This window comes from Rhinopithecus roxellana, chromosome 7, assembly GCF_007565055.1.
Source record: "Rhinopithecus roxellana isolate Shanxi Qingling chromosome 7, ASM756505v1, whole genome shotgun sequence".
Classification (NCBI taxonomy): domain Eukaryota; kingdom Metazoa; phylum Chordata; class Mammalia; order Primates; family Cercopithecidae; genus Rhinopithecus; species Rhinopithecus roxellana.
In genome coordinates this window covers 50,193,496-50,216,773 of record NC_044555.1, presented here as the reverse complement: position 1 = coordinate 50,216,773, position 23,278 = coordinate 50,193,496, and the positions used below count along the sequence as shown (strand labels likewise).

Sequence of the window (23,278 nt, the reverse complement as noted above, 5' to 3'; positions counted from 1 at the left end):
GTATTAAAAAGTCAAAATATTACTTAAAAATGTTTGACACTTCGAGAAAGAACATCCCAAATGAAACAGTAAGTGCCATAGTAGCTTATTTATTGTCTGGTGCTAGGCAGTTCTGGTTGAAGTTATCCTGCGATAGGGCCTTGGCTATGTGTTGAAACCGTCAATGGAGGCTCACCATTCCCAGGGAAATCCTGCCACGGGGCACTTGCAGTCCCCCTAGCGGCCAGATAGCGGGACTACAGTTCCACAAGCAAGGAACCCACTCAACCTGCAGAGAACAGAGCTCATGTTAGATGGTAGGCCGTTTCAGAATGTTACGTTGTCTATTACAACAAAGCTCTTATAAGATCGTCATGTGCCCCCTTACTCCCCGAATTGTTCTATTTGTGCAATCCATCAGGATCAATGGAAACTTAGAAGGCAGAAAAACAACTCTTGATCTGACCACCACACTGGGCATCTTATATCAAATTCAGAGCCATTAATCACCTTCAATTCTAATTTATTACTCATATTATTGTGGACTTGTTCAGATAAAGACATCAAAAACATGTACCCAACAAGTGCGATGATATAGCCAAAGAAACTGAAGAAGAAATTGGCAACTAACTTGACTGGGGTGCACTATTGAATAAGCAGAAATAGATTTCAACCCATGCCTCCAGTTCATCCTTTCCAGAAGTACCAACTTCTGTTATTTAAAATATACATCAGGATCTTTAACTATTGCTTGAGTTTAGACATGCTCCTACTTACTTCCACGAAGGATTAAAAGCAGCCACAGGTAACATCGTTGAACACTTCAGCCTTTATTGATTCATTTCTCTCTCTCTCTCTCTTTTTTTTTTTTTTAAATATCTACATTTAAAAAAATCCACACCATACAATCCAGGATCTCATACAGGCATCATGGCATGATGGTGCTGCATTTCTGTTTGGGTTTTGGTTATTTGTTTTTTGTTTGTTTTTGTTTCTAGTGGCTATAAGCTCCTTGTAAGCAATTACCTCAAGAAGATTCTGTCTGAATTGTGTCCCCTTTTACCTTGTCTCTTCCTAGTACATGCTGGACACATAGCAGGTGCTTAATGAAAAGTGGTTGATTAATAGTCTTTTTTTTTTTTTTTTTTTGACGGATCCTGGAGTGCAGTAGCATGATCTCGGCTCGCTGCAACGTCTGCCTCCTAGGCTCAAGTGATCCTCCTGCCTCAGCCTCCCAAGTAGCTGGGATTATGGGTGCCCACCAAAACACCTGGATAATTTTTGTATTTTTAGTAGACATGGGGTTTCACCATGTTGGCCAGGCTGGTTTTGAACTCCTGACCTCAGATGATCTGCCCACCTCGGCCTCCCAAAGTGCTGGGATTACAGGAGTGAGCCACCATGCCCAGCCAGATTATTTTTTTTAAAATTTCCTCTACTAGGGTAATCTCTACAGACAGCTATTAGATTATAACTAAACCTTTTGCTGGGTGGCCTGCAGTTAACTCACAATTATCAGGACATGACAGTTGTAGCTGATTAGCTATGACCTTTAGCCTAGAGTGTTAATGAAGACAAAGTTCAATCTCTACATAGATGAATTTTATCTTTGCTTCATGGCTATGGAGTACATCTCTAAAAAGAAGCTTAAATTATATGAGAGTAAAGGAATCCTTTCCCCATCTAGAAATGCACATCAGAAGGAGTATTGGAATTTACTTTGTCCAAAGGACAAGAGATAAAAACACAAACTTCTGATTTTAGCTGCTTATAAAAACCTAAACATAAGTCAAATATAGCTAGTGATTTCATTTGTCACCTCTACATATTAGTTTTCTATATAGAAATTATTATTATTACTCACTCCCTTGCTAATAGTTCCCAAATCCAAATTCTAAAAAAGGATTATAAACGACCCAAACCTTATTAGGCTTCTTTCCTGCTGTTCTGTAAAGATATGAACATTTAAAAACACTCTCCTATTCATCCTGAAAGGGGATGGGATTACCAGTTCAAATTTATAGCTGAGTAAAAATGACAACTGTGTCCCCTTCATACAGAAGGCCTGTATGCAGCCTTCATACAGGATGAAATGAAATAAGCTTTAACTTTCAGTGAAGCAGCAGAAGCCCTCTTCCCCGTAAGTCCCAGAAGTATTCAAAACTCAGGTATTTTCAGCAAGGTTGCAGGATGCAAGATCAATACACAAAACAATTATATTTTCATACATTGGCAGTGAATAATCTGAAAGGAAAATCAACAAAACAGTTCAATTTATAATAGATAATAGTATCAAAAAATAAATCACTTAGAACTAAATTTTAAAAAGAACTGCAAAACTTATCATCTGAAAACAATAAAACATTGTTGACAAAAGGAAGACCTAAATAAATGGGAAGACATCTCATATTTATGGATGAAAAAACTTAACGTTGTTGAGATGGCAATGCTCCCCAAATTGATTTACAGATGTAATAGAGTTCCTGTGAGAATCCCAGCTGACTTCTTTGTAGAAATTGACAAGCTTATCCCAATTCATATGAAAATTCAAGGGACCCACAAGAGCCAAAACAACCTTGAAAAACAAGACCAAAGTCGAAGAGCTCAAAATTCCTAATTTTAAAACTCACTAAAAACCTACAATAATCATGATAATGTGGTACGGGCATAGGAATAAACATATAGATCAACTGAATTTAGTTGAGAGTCCACAAATAAACCCTCACATTTACAGTCAACTGATTTTACACAAAGGGTGCCAAGACAGTTAAGTGAGGAAAAATTCAACAAGAATATTGTGAGAACTGAATATCTATGTGTAAAAGAATGAAGTCGGACCCCTACCTCAATCATATATAAACATTATATCAAAACTGATGAAAGACCTAAGTGTAAACAGCGAAAATTATAAAACTCTTAGAAGGAAATATATGTGTAAATCTTTGTAATCTTGGATTAGGCAAAGCCTTCTTAGATATGATGCCAAAATCATAAGCCAAAACAGAAAAAAAAAAAAAAATAGATGAATTGGACTTCATCAAACTTAAAAACTTTTTTTGTGCTTCAATCTAGATACCATTAAGAGCACAAAAAGAAAAAAAAGGAAAGTAAAAAAGACAACCCACAGAATGTGAAAAAATATCCACAAATCACAATCTATTAAAGGACATGTATCCAGAATATCTGTTTTAAAACTCTTAAAACTCAATAATAAAAAACCCAACTAAAAATTGGGCAAAGGATCCAAATAGATATTTCTCAGAAAAGAAGATATACAAATGGCCAATAAGAACATGAATAGATACTGAACATTATTCGTTATTAGGGAAATAGAAATAAAAACCACGATGAGGTACCACTTCACACCCACTAATATAGCTGTAATAAAAAAGACAGAGAATAACAAGTGTTTGCAAGGATGTGGAAGAAATGGACCCCTCACACATTGCTGATGGGATTGTAAAACAGTGCAGACACTTTCGAAAACAGTTTGACAGTTCTTCAAAAGGATAAACACAGAGGTACCATATGACTCAGAGATTTCAATCCTATGTATGTATCCAAAAGAATTGAAAATGTCCACAATATGTGGACTGAATATGTCCACAATAAACTTGTATATGAATGTTCACAGCAGTATTATTCATAATAGTCAAAAGGTGGAAACAACCCTAATGCTCATCACCTGATAAACGGATAGATAAAATGTGGTATAGCCATACAGTGGAACATTATTAGGCTATAAAAAATAGCGAAGTACTGATACGTGCTTCAGCATGTATGACCTTGAAAACATATTCTATGTGAAAGAAGCTAGTCACAAAAGACCACGTATTACATGATTTAATTCATACAAAATGTTAGAATAAGCACATCCATAGATAGAAGTAGATTATTGGTTGCTAAGGACTGAGGGAACATAGGGGAGTGAACACAAAGGTGCACAGGGTTTCCTTTGGGGGTGATTAAAATGTTCTAAAATTGATTGCAATAATGGTTGCACAACTCTGAATATACTGAAAAGCATGGAACTGTACACTTTAGATGAGTGAATTGTATGGATTGTAAATTACGTCTCAATAAAGCTATTATTTAAAAAATAACACTTAGGTACTAAGTAACCTAAATTGACAACATTCTCAAGTGACCCAGCACTTTAATGCTATAAACTTATCTAGATGAGCTGCCTTCAGTCCTGCTGTGGCCTGCAGGTTGGCAGCAAGAACTGCCAGGAGAGAGAGTGGGTGGCATCACCCATGAGTGTGCGAGCAATAATTCATGGACTATCGTCTCTATGTAGCAGCTACTGAGAGAAGTCCTTAGGAGTAACAATCTAAAATATCTGTCAGGTGGGAAATTTCAAGTAGAAAAAGCCTGGCAGTGTTGCTCTAAAGAGATTCCCCTACGTGGTAAACAAACATCATAGAAAATCTAACTTTCTACTTCTTTACTTAGCAAAAGGGTAATCACTAAGCACCCCTCCTGGCCTACTCAAACTTATACGAATGCAGTGAACAAACTGGAAAACACTGTGTCTTTTTTTTTTTTTTTTTTTGAAGAATGCTATGTAAATATGAGGTTTCATAATTCTCTTCCGTATGACAAAGGGTAACCAATGCTGGTAACTGTACAGAACTTTATAAGCAATTTTGTTTAAAAGTCAACTTTGTGTTTGAGGTTAACTTTCTCTGAATTTAACATCCCAGAACTTGATGGAATGCTGATATGGGAAGTCGGAGGTAGAATAATTTCTTTAATATCTTTCTTTGTTTTCAAATGATTAATTTTTATGTAGCTTAAGCAGATTAGCCCAGATGGACACTTACAGCACGCACCCTCATATGCATATTAGGTACTGCTTGTGATCGCGCTACCGAGGTCTGAACCGAACCGACCTGGGAAGGGTCTCAGAGCTGTCTCTCAGGTTCTGAGAGAAGGTGGCCAACATTACAGTAGACAGAGAGAGACAGAGATCAAGACAGAGACAGAGACAGCATAAGAGAAAATACTTTATGAAATTGCCAAGTCCTCAAGCCATCTAGTTAACTCCCTCAGCAACTGTTGAACCAGGCTTTAACCTCAAGGTAAAAAAACCCAGCTATTCATTTTGCAATCCCCTCATGTCATCTAGTCTTAAGGGAGACATGCTGGGGTTGATCTAATCGGTTACTTTACAGCTTTTTTTTTTTTTTTTTTTTTTTTTTTTTTTTTTAAAAAGAAATTCTTTAGGAGCATGCCACAGGTGTAATGAGAAAAATGCCCTGAGAAGTGGAAAGAAGAGTCTGGATTTCAATGTCAAAAACATGAAAGGAGTGGAATAAAAGAAAATCGGGGACAGGCAGCACTTGAGGAAGCTGCAGACAAAGAGAAAATGGTGGAGGTGGGGGGGTGGGGAGAGATTTCCTTTTCCTTCTCTGACCAAGCTCACAAAACTTGATTTTTTTGTTTGCTTTTTTTATATTTCAGAGTTGTGATTTCAGGTTTGGCTATAAAATAAGCCCTTGCTTTGCCACACCCAGTCCACATTCTGCTCCCTGCTTATGCAAGGTTCTGAATGAAACTGGTGATCTTGATATCACCATTAAAAATAATCATAATAAAATTGTCCACATTTCTAACTCCAATTCACATAATCCCACCAAGTGGCTTGCACATGTACAAGCCACAGTGCATGTACGTGAAAGGAGACCAAAGAATTTTTTGTTTTAAATGCATATATGTACACCAGATGAAAAATTACTATTGGAATGAAAAACACTTAACAAAGAAAATTAAACGTACCAGCAAATCTAATATATTATTTCAAAGTTTACAGCTCAAAGAATGGAAGCCTGATGAGATAAAATTAGCACAGGCAAGAAAGCACCCCAAAACGACCCTGCAATTGGAAGCCTGCAAACTTCTTCAAAAATATCTCTCACCAGTGTTAATCTTTGGCTGACTTGAGCTGTGGACAAGAAAGAGGGCTACATCCTGTGTATACTTCCAGATGGGGTGCCACCCAGTGTGGCTATTTGGTCCTCAGGTGTTGATTGTTGGGATCCAGACAGAACTCACCACCTATTTGCTGACCACAAGGAAAAGATGCTTCTTGCCAAAATATTGGTTCTTGAGGCCTATGGGGAGAAATAGTCTGTCTTGGTTTCAAAGGAAAATTCTGCTTTACAAGACAAACTGTCCCTTTTAAGATAGTCATAAAAATGCTTGATAACTGAGAGGAGAGAGGAGAAGGAAAGAGGAATTAATAAAATGCCTTATTTTGAAAAATCTAATAGGGAAAGGGAGCAAGACTTGTCAATATCAAAGCACTGCTAAAGTACTACCTACTATGGAGACTAGAACAAATTACCAAGAGAAAAATTAAAATGTTCTTTTTGCATCTGGATGATTTCTCTAAACCCCAAACTCTAATTCTGGCATGCAGACTCTCTTAGAACCCAACTCCCAAGAATAAATTTTTGTCATATTATTGTGCTGCCTGCTGGAATATAAGGAGCCCTACTTCTGCCAAGGGAGCCAGTGGTCAATTAACAAAGTTGTAGTCCTGTTTGATCTCAGAGAGAAGACAGCTCCATAAAATATCATCAGGGTTGCACACAAGTCCCATCACTTTTTATTTTTCCTTCTGTTTAAACCACATGCTAAATTAAGTAAAAGAGACCACCTTTGCATCTCCCATACTCTCAGCAGAAACATTGTAAATGTGTAAGAACACAGAGTGAGTGCAGATGTTACTAAGGTTTAAAAAAATCCCTTCACAAAATTAACTAATGTGCATAAACACACACATGAATGGAAAAAGGAGGAACCCAACAGGTCATTGGAAGCCTGCACAATTTTGAGATTTTTAGCTCAAAATTGGCACATAATGTATGCAATACAGAGAGGGAAGACACACTTGATTTGGCTTAAGAAATCTCTTGCTTTTCATCAAATTGTACCCCTACAAAATGAGGGGAAAAAAAGAGAAAGTAAGAAAATATCAACTTTTGGATTGGAATTGATTGCATTCTGATTAAATTGATTAATTTTCAATAAACTGACTTAAGGATTTTCTATATCCTAGAAATGGAGTCTTCGTCAGCTTACGAGACAGGAACACCAGTTTTCCTTTTAACTAGACTCCTCATAATCAGTACAGCAATCACACACCAGAAAAAAAAAAATCTTGTACTTTCTGCTGGAGCTGCTAAATTCTCATTAGTTTATGTCATTAATTTAAGCAGACTGTCAAGGAGGCACCAAGATATGATAGTCTTCCTCATAAAGAAGCTTTTTTTCATTAAGACCTGAAATAAAATCACCAAGCTCTTTGTTTACCTGATGGGAATAACTTTTGCTCTCTATAGTTATTCCCTAAAAATTTTGGTTTTGTCTTTGAAGGCACACATTTTTTAACAAATATGTGGAACCATCATTTTCTTTCCTGCTAAGTAAGTAAGTTGTGGGGGAGGCATGCAGAAGATGGAAGGTTCCAGAGTCTGGGTTTAGTATCATGGCAGGTCAAAATGCACCTTAGACATGTTCCCCCAAGAAAAGTTTACAGTAGAAGAGGGGCTCCACCGTCTAGTGACAGGCTTAGAAAAAAAAATAACCCTATCAAGAAAATTTATTCTTATAAAATGAAGAATACTTTTTTTGTCCCATAGGATAAACCCATTACAAAAATAAAGAGTCTAAATTAACTGGAAAATACTTTGACGATATCAAATGAACCCTTTGAGAATCTTGTAAGCCAAACATTAAAAACCTAATGGAATATAAAGCCTGGTAAGAAGCTGTTTCTTCAACAGCCCACGAAATAATATGAAATCCTACCCTCCTCTTTCTTTCTTCACTAATAGCGTGCTATCTCTACCTTGTAACAAGGAAAGCATCAGTGAAAGAAGGCAAATTGCTGGATTTAAGTCCCCAAACGAAGATGTTAAGGCTAACAAAGAAATTTTGGAGAAGTCACAGATAAAAGAAAATAGCCATAGAAACAAAGAATAAGACGTAAGTCCACAGGGACATCAGCACCTGGCCTACCTGAGGAGTGAATTCCCCAATTCAGTGTGTCCTCCCTCACCAGATAAACTAATATCTTAATTTGCTGGGGGAGAAAATCTTCAGCATGGTCTCCAAGAAGCTCAACAATTGCGGTGAGGCATAATTTTTAATAAGCACGATGCAATTGCCTCCCACTTTTCTCATATGCTAATTAAAACTTTGGGGTAAGAGTATGGCTCATAGGTCACTAAGAGTTCTTACTCAATTTGTTGGAGCTAACAGCATGTATTCTAAAATGCCAACATATCCTAAAAAAGAAGGAATATAATAAAAAAAACCTCACTCCTCCCTCCCCAGTGGAGATTTTGGGGCACACTAAAATAGCAGGAAATGTTTCACAAAAATATGTTTTCCAACACTTTTGTAAGTCAGACTCAAGCCTAATTAAATTGTACATTAAAAGAATATTCTCCTCTTTATAGAGCTGATGCAAAACTGAAGTAGGGGGTTGTGGATCTGTTATAATCCACAGAGAAAATAAACACTTTATAAGAGAAAACCGACCCAAGCAACTACTTTCAACATAGTCAACCAACGTTGAGAAACTGTGAATGCAAATCCTGTGGAGTCTTTACCAAGAAAGTTGCCCCTCTGCCTTCTCTAAACATGACGGTTCGGATTATCTCTACTGACCTCCAGCCCTGGAGCAAGTCCCCAGTTGCTTCGGGGAAAGAAGTTCACTCCTTCACATAGCAGACCTCAGCACTCAGAGACCACTTTCTTTCCCTAACCGAGAATTTCATTTTACCTCTTTGGAGGAGACCCGCTGAGAAGCTCTTGAGCCAGTGTTCTTGACTCTAATCTGCACAGGCTGAAAGGGAAGTCCTAACAGACCTGAAGAGAAGAAATTGCCCAAATTTCTGATTGAGGTTCTCAGACTTTGAAGACACGAGGAAAGGAAGAGTGGAGGGCTTACGAGCTTTGTCTCTGAAGGTGGCCCGTACAATCGTATTTAAGTTTGGGACTCGAGTACCAGGAGGTAGCGAGAATTTGGGGCCGTTGGGGGAGCTGAAGAATCTGAGAGGGCAGGAATCAGCACCCAGGACACGCAGCAGAAATTAGGAGAGCTCAGGTTAAACCTCTGGCAGGCCGGGAGTCCACGGGAGAGCTCTAGGTTTACCCTGCTGAGCTCTCCCAGGGGCAGTCTGAGTGTTCGCGCAGGTAGGAGCCACTAGACACCCCAGAACGCAGAGCGACTCTGTGCCCTGGGCCGAAAGGCGACATTTCTGGAAGGAGAAACTTACCGCATGTCCCCATAAGGTCCGGAGTAGCTATCCATCCAGGGGCTCATCTCGCTTTTGACACAAGTGGGACTGGGATAGGGCACTCTGCTCACCATGCCGCCAGGGTACCACACATCAGGTGCGGTGAAGTCGCCTTCCTGGCCCGCCAGCCCCTGAGGTGGCCGAGTGTAGCCGTAGGGGGCTACAGCTCCCGCCTCGCCTGCGCCGCCACCGCCGCCGCCGCCGCCACCGCCGCCGCCCCCACCACCACAGGGTCCATACAACTGGCCTTCTTCGGCTGTGAAGAGCGTGTGCCAGGATGAGGAAGCAGCGGCTGAGGGTGACCCAGAGCCGGGTCCCGCTGCACCCGTGCCATGCAGGCTCGCCAGGTCCCCATAGCGGCACTGCGCCGCCGCAGCCGCCCAGGCGCTGCCATAGTCCAGCGGGTTCTCCAGCTTGATGCGAGCGTGGGGATGGGGAGGCGGCGGAGGGGGCGGCGGCCCGGCCAGAGCCAGTGGAAAGTTGTAGTAGTCGCGACTCTGGTACGCAGCTGCCTCGTCCAGTGCTCCGGACTTGTAGAGAGACAGGGTGGACGGCAGTTCAAGTGTCCCGGAGCTCCCGGCTGCAGCGCTGCCAGAGCAGCCTAGGCTCTCACCTTCTAGCCCTTTGGTGTAACCTCCCTTGAAAGGGGAATACTCAGCAGTATCTTCAGTGCTCTTGCCTGCTCTGTCGTCTAGCAGAGAACCTTTGCATTCGGCCAATGGGGCACACGGAGTGGGACGCACGGAGGGTGGAACTCCCAAAACTGGGGCGTACATGCAATCCCCCCGAAGCTGTTCCCCTGGACTCAGATGCTCCAACGCCTCCACACCCAAGCCCATGGACACCGACACTGCCTTACACAACTCCTTGGCGCTGTCAGAAATGGTCGAAGTGCCCCCTAAGTAATTGTCCTTGGAGGAAGTGGGAGCCCCCGAGGCCTCCCTCGCTCTCCCGTTGCTGCTGCCTTCGGATACTGCTTCCTGCTGCTGTTGCTGAAGGAGTTGCATGGTGCTGGCCTCGCTCAGGATGTCTTTAAGGTCGGCGGAGCAGCTGCTTAAGCCGGGGAAAGTGGGGCCCAGCAGGGACAACGTGGATGGGGCAGCTGAGTCATCCTCGTCCGGAGGTGCTGGCAGCTGCTGCGGCAGCCCCTTGCCGGCGGCCACGGCGGCTCCAGGCTCTGGAACGCAGCCTCTCTCGGGGTGGCACTCCGGGGCTGACTGAGGCTGTGAAGGCTGCTGTTCCTCATCCAGGACCAGGTAGCCTGTGGGGCCTCTACGATGGGCTTGGGGAGAACCATCCTCACCCTGCTGCTGCTGCTGCTGCTGCCGCTGCCGAGGGCTAGTTTCTTGTTGTTGCTGCTGCTGCTGCTGCTGCTGCTGCTGCAGCAAACTGGCGCCGGGAGGTGCTGCGCTCGCGGCCTCTGGGTGCCTGGGGCCCGGGTTCTGGATCACTTCGCGCACGCTCTGGAACAGATTCTGGAAAGCTCCTCGGTAGGTCTTGGACGGCGGCCGAGGGTAGACCCTCCCCAGCCCTAACTGCACCTCCATCCTTGAGCTTGGCTGTATCTTCCACCTACTTCCCTTACCCCGCCTCCCCTTCTCTTGCTCAGAAGAGTTCAACAGACTGTGATGATGCGGTAGTCGCTGCAGCTAGCTGCCCACCTGCGGGAAGCTCCAGAGAAGGAAACTTGCGGGAGCAACCACGCAAAAAGCGCTCTGACAGCCTCAAAGTCTCGTGCAGAAGAAGACACACGGTGGACAAGATCTGCCCTGCTAGGCTCACAGTCTGTCTCTTAATACTTGAAGGGTAGATTCAAAAGATGCCCAAATCTTAAAAGAAAAAACAAAATCTTCCACCTTCCAAATTCAGTGTCCACTGAAGTAGGTGCAAATAAGAACTGAGTTATTATCTTTTTCTTTTATTTCTTTTTTGTTGTTGTTTTTGTTTGTTTTGTTTTTTGGCTACTGCAGCCCTGACTGTCTTTTCATCTTTTGATCTCTGGCTCCGCACTCGGGGTGGGGAAAGCAGGAGGAAGTAGAGAGAGAGTGGGGGGAAACGGAGGGTTCTCTCTGCTTGCAACCTAACCAGGCAGGTCGTGTCTGCAGTGCTGAAGCCGCTCCCCAGTCGCCTGGCTCCTAAGAGCCTTCTTTGCAATGTGCAGCTAGCTCGCCCGCTCGCAGCCAAAGGGAGTTACCTCTCTGCAAACTCGGGCTGGCAGCGCTGGGCCGACGGGGGAGGGAGGGTGGGGAGAGGGGCGGTGAGGGGGGTTGGCGGAGAGTAGCCGACTGAGGCAGCTGCGGGAGAGAAGACGCGGGGCGGGGGGGGGCGGGGGAAGCAGGGCGGGGGAGGCGGGGTGGAGAGGAGGAGGACAAAGGCAGCCGTCAGTCCTACCAGGCACTTTCCTTGCTTCCTCCGAGTCTTTAGCAGCTTTTAAAAACTTCACCGAAGAGGAAAGGGCAGCTCCGGGGCGGCGGCTTCCAAGTCGCCGCGCTGCAAGAGGCGTTGGCTGTCGCTGGAGCCGGGCTGGGGCTGGCGTGGTGCGTCCCTTCGGCTCCTGTACAGCACTGGAGCGGCTAGCTCGGCCGTTTTTCCCTCTGTCGCCTCCTCTGCCTCTGGGCTTGCTCCGGACCGTCCCGCTCTCCCAGCAAGCTGGCTCCCCGGGATCTCGGAGGGGGCGCTGGGAGGTGGAGAGCAAATGCAACAGTTTGCGAGTCGGGTCCCGCCCCCGCCGGGCCGGCCTCCTTGCCTTCCCACCTCCTTTTCCCTCCCCTCCCCTTTCCTTTTCTCCCCTCCCCTCATCGCGCGCTAACGCCTGCCTAGTGGCTTTGGAGAAACAAGTGCTGGCGCAGCGTGGGCGAGGGCAGGATAGGCTAGCTGTAGCCCTGGAGGACCCCTGCTTCCTGAATAGCTCCTGCTTTGCTAAACCAAGCTTTAAGCGCCAGGGATCCAGATTTCCTGGAGGCCAACACTCACCAAATTTGGTTCCAAAACCCAATCTAAACAACCAACGGGGTGGAGAGGAGGAGGGAGGAAAAGGACGATAGGAGTACCTGCTCCTAATGGCTGCCAGTGGTTCTTTTCAGGACTGATAAGAGCGCGCAGACGGGAGAGTCTCCTACAAACTGAGGAGCAAGCCATGACCAAGCCAGCAGATACTTGCTGAAACCTTAGATTCCGTCATAGGGATAGATCGGGCCTCGTGGCATTGTGCCATTTGCTCTAGGAACCCTCAGCCCCAAGAATCAGAGGTCATTTCTACCCTCTTCTCCGCCTTTCTTCCTGTCTGGAATTGCCTTTAACCATGCATTTCTCATCCAGACTTGCAAAGGCAAAACCACCCAGACAAGCAGGCAAACACACAAACACTAAAAACACTTGCCATGTACACATAGGCCCTCAATTTTGTGCAAAGCTTTGCGAAGGTTTGTGTTGTATGCAGCCGCTTGCTTTTCCAAGTTGCCTTTGCATATTTTAAACTTTCCAACCGGAACTATCCAAGGATAGAACCTATATAGGGCTGCTTTTCGCCTCTTGATGGACAGCCAGTCGTGGAGGATGATGTGGGTTATTGCAACTGCTCTTTTGTGGAGGAGGTCCCATAAGCCCTGTGTGAAGGTGGAGAGGCAGGTGGGAATAGAAAGAGAGAGAAAATGTAAAAGTAAACCTGTAACGAAAACAGCTTTCCTTTATGTCAGTAGAGACCCTGGGCCTCCCTATGTTTTAAATTCCTTTGACTTCTGATTCTGGGGAGGCTGTCTGTTCCAAAAATCATTCCGAGATTTTTGCCTGGGTCTCTTTCGCTTTTTGCAGTCTTCTACAGAGAAAAGATGGGTTGTAGCTTTGTTGTAGCTTTATCTTGGGCACAGCAAAACATCATAGGCATTTACTTACCTTGACCAAAGAAGGTAACTCAAACCTAAAGTCAAGGAAGACTGGATATGATAGGCTCTACTTCACAGATGAACAGGCTGAAACAAGGACATAATTTTGTTCTATGTTCCACATTAGTAAAACCTAAACTAGTCTTCCAGCCCATTGCCATTTGAGCTACACTCTAGACTCATCAGTCTCATTGCTATTTGGGAAATGGCTATAAATGAACCTTCCAGAACACAAAGGCCTGAAGATCCTTTCACCTGAGGAGGTGAAAAATTGTTCCCTGAGATTTTAATGGCTACAGCCTTCCTTGAATATACCTCAACCATATGTAAGTAGAATGTATAGATACTTCAATCTTATTTGAATACTCATTGCAACATTTAATCCCACCACAACTTTCAACTAGCATTGCTCAATAGGAATTGAGTGGGCTGGCAGGATGATAGAATGGAATTAACATAAGTCTCAGAGTCAGGAGAACTATTTGTCTACAGATTAACAGTGAAGGAAGGTGCAAAAATCACTGAATGAACAACGAACAGGAGTGAGGAGGACATACAGACACTAAGAGACCTGAAAAAAATTAAGGTGAGAAATAATGCTCTGAAGTTACTCTGAATAAAAAGCAGTCTGACATTCAAATCCGGGTCTGAAAAACTCCAAAGTTTATGTTGTTTCCACATCACCAACATTGTCTTCACAGTTTCCACATCTGAAAAGTGTTGCCAATATAAGCTACCTTCAGAAGGCTAGTGTATCATTTAAAAGACATAATGTGTATAGTACAAACTTGTAAACAGGACAGCATTCAACAAATCTGAAGGATTATTATGTTATTTTTATTTTTAAAGATGGTGCTATCAACAATTATATCATTATCAGGAAAAGTTAACTACTGTAAGCATATTAGGGCCACATACTTTTTATTTGGATTTTGAACTGTGATCTTCCAGCTCAAATCTCATTTTCTTCCCATTGCTTTTAAGAACAAGAGACAATTATTGAATAATATTATATAAGTTCACAGTTTGTACCAGCTTTCTTCTTTCTCCTCCTGTTCTTTGCAGTTTTTTAGTAATCAAATGGAACTAGAGGTGTTCTCTCAGATTAGTCAGGTTGAGAGTAAGTTTCTGTTATAAGGGTCCTCTGCAACTTCAAGAGGGATTTATTAATGAAGTCTTCCCTAGATCTTTGCTCTGGAAAGCCAGGATGGGCTGACCTTTGAAAAATGGTGACCATCGGGTTTTATTTCCTAAGTATCTCACACATCTGCCCACTTATTTCATCTCTGCTGTTGCCAACCTAGTTCACTTCCAGAAGGCAAAGTTCTCTTCCACCTGGAGCACTGTAAACAGTCACCCTCCTTCCACTCTTTCTTAGAATCAGTTCTGTATTATGCAGTCAGAGGGTTTTTTTTTTTTAATAGCCGTACTGAGGTATGATTGATATATACAATAAGCTGCACATATTTAAAGTTGCATAAATTGATCATTTTTGACACACGCGTGCACTCATGAAACCATCATTCAATCATGATAGTGAACATATCTATGATTCCAAAAGTTTCTATTGTGCCACTTTGTACATTTTCCCTCCACCTCTCCCGTACTCCTCCTCAGGCAACCAGTGATCTGCTTTCGGTCAGTATAGACTGTTTTTCATTTTCCAGAGTTTTGTATCAATGGAACTGTACAGCAGGTACTCTTTTTTTTTTTTTTTTTTTGACTTGCATCTTTCACTGAGCACAATGTCTTTGATATACATTTAAGCTGTTATGTATATCACTAGTTCATTCTTCTTTATTGCTAAGTAGTATTATATCGCATTGCTGTACCACACTCTGTTTATCCACACTTTTTATGAACATTTGGGTTCTTTTCAGTTTGGGGCTACTACAAATAAAGCTGCTATAAATATTTGTATAAACGTCTTTGTATGGATGTATTCTTTCATTTCATCTTTCATTTCAGGTAAATACTTAGCCACAGAATGGGTGAGTCACGGGGTAGGTATATACCTACTTGTGTAAGAAACTTCCAAATCATCTTTGTAAGTGATTGTACCATTTTACATTTCCATCTCACCAATACTTGGTATGGTCAGTCTTTTTAATTTTAGTATTCTAATTAGAGGCGTCTTTCCCATTTAATTTTCATTTATCCCATGAATAAAGATGCAGAACATTTTTCATGTGCTTATTTTACAATTGTATACTTTCTTTGATGAAGAGTGCAAATTTTTTCTCTCCTTTTTTTTTTTTTTTTTTTTTTTTTTTAAATTGGGCCACTTGTAATTTATTATGGGGGTTTTAAGTTACGAATTCTGAACACAATTCATTTTCAGAAATATGATTTAACAATATCTTATCTGTAGTTTGTCTTCATTATCATACCAGTGTCTTTTGAAGCACAAACATTTTAAATTCTGACGAAGTCCAGCTCATCACTTTGTTCACTTATAGATTATGGTGTCAGATCTAATAAATCATTTTCAAACTCAAGACCACACAGATTCTCATCTGTGTTTTCTTCTAGAAGTTGTATAGCTGTCAGTTTTGCATTTAGGTCTGTGATCCATTTTGAGTTAAGTTTTGTAGACAGATACCCAACTTTTTATATAGATGGCCTATTGTTTTGGCATCATTTTTTTGAAAATACTATTCTCTCTCCACTTTGTTGTCTTTGAATCTTTGTCAATAATTAACTCTCAATATATATTTGTATAGAGAGCTTTTTAGAAAGTTTAATCTGGTCATATTATTTCCCTGCTTACTCCTGTCACTGGCTCCCCATTGCTCTTAATAGAAAAGTCCAGAACATTAACCATACCCCACATGATCTGCCTCTCTGATCTCATCTCATACACCTTTTCTCCTGTTTTCTGAGAGTCACTCACACTGGCCTTTATTCAGTTCCTCCAATGACCCCATAATCCTTCCTGCCTTTGCATATTCTGTTCCCTCTACCTGCAATGTTGGTTCATCCTTCTATTTATCTAGTTAATGCCTATGCATATCAGCACATCTGGGAAGACTTCCTGAACCACTTAGGCTAGCTCAAGTCCCTCACCCACTCACCTTTTAATATATTTTAATAGCACCCAGTATTTCTCTGTTGGAGGACTTCTGACAATCTGTTTTCCTCACTGAACTGTATGTTTCCTAAGAGCAGGAATCATGTTGGTTTTTGTTCATCATTGATTCCTTAGGACTCAGCCGGGTGTGGGACATGGTTATTGTTTAATAAATATTTTTTGAATAAATGAATGGATTTTATTTCCACAGAATTAAAATTCTGCTTCCAAACTGGGAGTTTGGTTTTAGGGGTTTGCCAAATGTCCTGTGATTTCAGCATATTTAGGAATGTAATAAACCTTTTTTCAACTTATGAGCAAAGTAGAGAATCACTCCAATTCATGCACTGAACGAATATTTGTTAAGCATTTACTATTTGCCAAGCTCTGTGCTAGGCACTTGGAATTCACTGATGAATGGGACACTGTGGACCCTGCCTTTAAGGAGCTCATTCATGATCCAGGAAGGAGAGTGAAGAACAATTTAAATAATTACATTTGAACTAGGTTGGAGATGAAAAGAGGGGCTTATGAATAAACTTTCAGAGTTCTTGCCTCTGCTGATTTGTGGACATCTGCTATTTCCTTTGCTTTTATAGATGCTTATAAAGGACTGCTTTCTCATCTCAATATTCTTTCTGTCCTCAATGTTGAAGCCTTCATCTCATCTTATCCTTTGTCATAGCTCCAGCCCTAACTTCTCCCCTGGCTGCCCTCTTCCAGGCTATCTTCAACAATATGAGAACAGAGAGTTCCTTCTTAAAAGACAATTCTGATAGCATCTGTCCTCTGCTCTATAACCTTCAATTACCTGCATCTGGGGTTTCAAACCCAAATGACTCTTAAGTAACAAAAAAATGAGTGAAAAGAGTTTGGTATTAGAGAGATAAATGGGAGTGGTGGCAGCTGTAATCAACTAGGGAGCAGATACCCCATGTAAAGTGGGCAGCCACTACGCAGCTCCAACTGATTGCTATCAGTCAGGAATGTGGCCTCAATGTTCCAGATGTTTCATTTTCTTCAAGAACAGCAGTATTTCATATTTTAATGTGGCATCTCTTGATTTTTGAAAATGATGGCTACTAATTCAGATGGTTTAAAACCATGCAGGCCAAACCTCTGCAGGCCAAACAACACACGTCTGTTGATAAGAATCAGTTTGTGGGCTGCCAGTCTGCAACCACTGGCCTGCAGATTCATGTCCAAGTCCCATAGCCTAGCCTTTAAAGTTCATCACAATCAAGTTTCAATTTTTCTTTACAGTCTCTTCTCACACCTCTTCCTCCTACCAACCACCAATCTTTTTAGCCACATCAGACATCTTGGGCTCCCTCTGAATATACTCCACACTACTGAAGACCTGACTATCTTTGGACCTTGCTGTTACCTTTTACTGAAATTTTATCCCCCCTCACTTCCTTCATGACCAAATTCAACTTATCTTTCAAACAACAGCCCAAATGTTGAATTCTTTGGGATTCAATATTGGGAATTCTTTTCTAGATTGAGTAATCGTAATTAAATTATACAGTACTTTATTTCTATATCTTTTAAAATACTTATCACAACCAGATATGTATTCTAATTTTATAGATAGAGATCTATAGATACAGAAATAAATCTTTCCCCTCCACCAGGCAGTATCTCCCATCTTGTGCATTGCCATTCCTTCATTTTTTAAATTTGTTAACAAATGAGTGGAAATTTTCACTGTATGCCAGGCACTCTGCTAGACACTGGGACTAAGAACTCTACATGTTTTGTTTAACCAAAATATAGGTATACAATATTAGATTTATAGGTATACAAATATAGGTATACAATATTATATATAAATGCGGCAGGGCTCGTTGGCTCACACCTGTAATCCCAGCACTTTGGGAGGCCAAGGCAGGCAGATCACGAGGTCAGGAGTTCGAGACCAGCCTGGCCAACATGGTGAAACCCCGTCTCTACTAAAAATACAAAAATTAGCTGGGCATGGTGGTGCACACCTGTGATGCCAGCTACTCAGGAAACAGAAGCAGGAGAATCACTTGAACTCGGGAGGCAGAGGTTGCACTGAGCAGAGATCATGCCACTGCTCTCCAGCCTGGGTGACAGAGCAAGACTCCATCTAAAAAAATAAAAAATTAAATGTAAATATGTTACAAAAGTAGTATAAGAAAGAGAGGGGTTTGTCTATACTTCTGCCATTTTACTCCTAATGATAACTTACTGGGAACCCACTGTGATATACTGGCATTGCAGAACATTGATAATTACATATTTTTGCATAAGAAACCAAGCAGTTTTATTCCTACTTTATAGAGGGGCTAATTGAGGCTCAGAAATAATTTGCCCAAGGTTAGCCAGCTAATCAGAGGCAGGGCCAGTACTATGAACCTAGGTGTTCTACTAGAAAGCGACTGATCTCTTACCAATGTACTTCAGCTACCTCTCTGATGCTATAGTGTAGTGCTCTGTTCATCCATAATATAAGAACCAGACATTAGGTAAGCAGGGACGTTATTGAACCTTTGTTACAGCAAGGCATTTTGTAACAGAGTTGTACAGATACATTTGAGGAAAATAAAAATAATTTCCATTCTTATTTGTATGCCATGTGACCTCTGTCTTAATCACTTAACCACTTTAAACCTCATTTTACTTTTTTTCTAAAATGGAGATAATAACTCCTTTCTTGATGATTTGTTGTGAAAACCTTAGTAATATGATGAATGCAAAGAAAATGCATAATAAAGATTATTTTAACTGTCTATTATGTGACAACATTTATATTGTGTAATTGTTATAATAGCTTTCCAAGTGAAATATTATTATTATTATTATTATTATTTTTTTTTTTTTTGAGACGGAGTCTCGCTCTGTCGCCCAGGCTGGAGTGCAGTGGCTGGATCTCAGCTCACTGCAAGCTCTGCCTCACGAGTTTACGCCATTCTCCTGCCTCAGCCTCCCGAGTAGCTGGGACTACAGGCCCCCGCCACCTCGCCTGGCTAGATTTTTGTATTTTTTAGTAGAGACAGGGTTTCACCGTGTTAGCCAGGATGGTCTTGATCTCCTGACCTAGTGATCCGCCCGTCTCGGTCTCCCAAAGTGCTGGGATTGCAGGCTTGAGCCATCGCGCCCAGCCGTGAAATATTATTGTTTGTTATTATCCCCATTTTAAAGGTAACGATATTGAGACAGAGTTGAAGGTTGAAGCCTGGTCTGTCTGACACAAAACTGACTGTCATATTGCTTCTCGGGCATTAGGCAACAGTTAATTACTGGTATCATCTGTGTAGTGCTATTTGCTTTTCAAAATGCCTAAGGATATTTGACCCCAAGTTCAGGTGCCAGGGGTAACATTTGGGATTCAAAGTTTAAACTCCACATTTAAAAGATTTCAGAACATGTGAAGCAGAGGTCAACAGTTGAAAATTAGTTTAGCAAGGTCCCTTTTCCTCCCCACCCACATTTCACTCTTCCCCAGGAAAAAAGCCCTATCCCAGTCTACTCTAGAAATGTCCTTGGCAGTATTCTTTCCTGCAAAACGTATATTTGTAGATGGCAAAATACTGGGAATCTTGGCTCATATTCATTTAGGCTCCACCAGGTACTGAGGTGGGACTCAGTAGCTGCCAAAAGGGAAAATGACCACGAATCAAAGAACATATGTCACCTTTGGGCCTTTAAGAATGGAGTATTCTGGGGAAATCAGCATAAGGGCAAAGATGCAATTGAGGCGACTGCTATCTTTCACAGTAACAGAACCTCGCTGTAGAATTCAAAGGTACTAAATGATTGCTATCATATCCATATTATTTCTCTGGTGAAATAATACAAATGATGAGGAGGAGTGCTTTCATGCTGTCTTTTCACCTTCACTCTCTGGCAGCAGTGATACCACCTGACTTTTGTAGGGTACATTGTGGTAGACAAAGAACATTTGCATGTAGTACCTCAGTCAATTTTCATAGAGACTTTTGGAGTTAAGCAGAGCATGCACTATTAGCTCTGTTGCACAGAAGAGGAACCTGAACCTCTGAAAGCTTAAGTGACTCACCCAAGGTCGTTTAGCTATTCAGACGCAGAGAAATATGGGACACGCATTCTCCTTTATCAGAATTCTTTCTTCCACACCAGGGTTTTAAGAAATTAGCCACACTCAGCAAGTGATCCCTGCTCTCCAGAGATACAAATTATTTGCTGCTAACTGAAAACTTTGGTTAGGGTTGGACTGGCTCTATCTCGACTTGAGGACAAATTCTTTGTACTAATTTCATGGCAGCTGCCTCTGGGAATGGGTGACAGTGAAGTCACATGGTAATAGCACTGACGATGTGTTATAGGTGGAATCCTACAATTCCTTGCTAATGCCTTCCTCTACATGCCTAACAGAGAAGTATGACATATCTCAGAAGCCCCTGAGGAAATGCCCCCAGCCCCCTTAGTTTCACCCTGATCCAGGGCAGATAACTACTTAGAATATCATGAATCAACTTGTGAACGTCAGAAGTTTCCTTAATTTCTGGCCAAGTAAAAATGCAAGTTAAATAAAAAGAAGGGGCATTATTCTCTCATATTTTGGAAAGTACAGGGTTATCAGTAGGAATTCCTATACCTAATGAGTCACAAACAGTGCTTTGGTATTTGACAGTTGAAAATCTGTTACTTTATTTAGATAGATGATTCAAGCTTTTGTATACTAAAAGTTTGAATTATTATGATCAAAGCCATGGAGAAAAACAAACAGCATTTTTCAACAGACCAAAACTGATTACATTCTCATGGAATTTCATAGAATACCAATTCTGGCTATATTCTTTCCTGAATCAACTTAATCTGGGACTAAAGCATATTCAAATACAACAATCAAATAGTAGCTTATCAGAAACAGCTCCTTTGTCTCCCATTCAGCATTATCATCCCTTAGTCACCTGCTTTTCAATGCTGGCCAAAATGTAATTGTGTGCATTATGGCAGTGTCCAGAAAACTTGGATGCAAAGCTGTTAAAAGCAGTTCCTGTCAAAGATGGCAAACCAGGACAGCGATATGGACACAAAAGGAATACAATATTGCAAAGACTTTTAGTTTGTGTGTTCAGATTGAAATGAAAGGACCTTATCAAGGAATAACTAGGTTGTGGGTCTATTATCTATTATAGGATATAAGTGACGGACTATTATAGCAACTAACATTTATTACACACTGACTATGTGCTAGCCATTTGTCTTCTTGTTTTCTTTCTTTTCTCTCTTTCTCTCGTTCTTTCTCTCTCTTTCTCTCCTTTCTCCCTTCCTTCCTTCCTTCCTTCCTTCCTTCCTTCCTTCCTTCCTTCCTTCCTTCCTTCCTTCCTTCCTTTCTTTCTTTCATGGAGTTTTGCTCTGTTACCCAGGCTGCTGGAGTGCAGTGGCACAATCTCGGCCCACTGCAGCCTCTGCCTCCCAGGTTCAAGTGATTATCCTGGCTCAGCCTCCCGAGTAGCTGGGGCTACAGGCGTGCACCACCATGCCCGGCTAATTTTTGTCTTTTTAGTAGAGATGGAGTTTCACTATGTTGGCCAGACTGGTCTTGAACTCCTGACCTCAGTTGATCCACCCGCCTCAGCCTCCCAAAGTGCTGGGATTATAGGCGTAAGCCACCGTGCCCGGCCTAGCCATTCTTCTAAGAGGCTCACATGAACTAACTCACTTAATGTGAACATGAACTCAGCCATTCTTCTAACTGCTTTATGTGAATGAACTGAATCCTCACAACAATCCTATTAGAATGGTACTATTATTATTTTTATTTTACAGATGAAGAAAGAGAAGCTCAAAGAATATAGCAACTTGTTGAAAGTCATACAGGTAATAAGTAACAAAATCAGGATTGGAACCCCTGAACTTTTCGCTAGAGCTTATGTTATCCTAACTACTAAATGATATTTGTTTGTCATCTGTGTGGGCCTTTTCTCTTAGTCAAAATGCACCTACTATGTGCTAAACAAGCTCTCGAGAAGTTCATAATATAAAGTGAAGAATCGAAGTCATCATTTTTCAACATTCATGGAATAAACTTCTATTTTGTTGAAATATCAGAACAACTGGTACACGTACAGCAGTTTAGACTTTTCAAAGCTTCCCCCCTCCTCCATCTAATCCTAATACACTTTATGAGTTCAGCTGGGGAGGTTTTTCGTTTTCTCATCTGCTTTTCATTTTTCTAATTCATTTTCCCTTCCTTTCTCTTTTTTCCAATATATGCTTCATTTTCAGTAAGGGGAATATTATATCATTTTAGCCTGGCCCCTGCAGCTCAACCTCAGGGCCTATTGCTAAAACCACTAGAACTAAGAGTTGGAACTGTTGTGGTTTGTAGTCCAGGAACCAGGGCTCTTGGAAAACCTGTCTGTTGTGCTGATGCCTGGTCTGTTCGTTTGTTTGGGGATCATTGATTTTTCTTTCTCTATGTAGAAAGACCAAGGAAGTCCTCACTGACTCTTTGTTTCAGAACTCTGTATATACAAACCCCTTGTAATGGCCTCTAATTAGCCGAAGAGTGTAGTAACACTGTTGACTGAACCACAACCACAAAAGTGTGCTTCCAGCACTTCTGTTGTTGCATCATAGTTCACATTGCCAACATAGATGGAAGCGACATCAGCCTTCATCTTCTCCTCAGTGGATGATCACTGGGCTAGCATTGTCTAGAGGTAGACTTATATTCATCTGCTTGTCTACTTTATTCTGTGGCTCCCAAAGCTTTTCAGCTTCTTCCTCTGTCTTCCTTATTTGAACTCCAGGTCTTCAATGCTACCATACCCCAGATCATCCATGAATAGTCCTGGCTCCTCTTTCTCATCCTGACTGCCAGAGGCTCCTGATCCAGGACCAGGGCTTCCTCTTTCGGGGTCTGGTTCAGGCTCTGGCTTTAGCAGCAACTCCTCAAACTCCAATTCCTCAGACTCCAGGCTGTTCCCATAGTCCACTGCATCCTCCAAATCCCAATCCTGACCTCCCTATCTGCCTGGGCAAAATATGGTGCCATCACTGCCCTAGCCCAGAGC

At 41.8% G+C, this 23,278-nt stretch overlaps 1 protein-coding gene across 1 annotated transcript in view; it reads right to left on the bottom strand.

Moving 5' to 3' along the window:
• The window catches only part of AR (androgen receptor), a 185,631-nt gene extending 174,133 nt beyond the window's left edge, over positions 1-11,498 (bottom strand). The window contains exon 1 of the mRNA XM_030934536.1: positions 9,273-11,498. Within this exon, the coding sequence (XP_030790396.1) occupies positions 9,273-10,840 (1,568 nt within the window). The 5' untranslated portion in view covers positions 10,841-11,498. The remainder of the gene's footprint in view (positions 1-9,272) is intronic.
• Between the last annotated feature and the right edge of the window lie 11,780 nt (positions 11,499-23,278).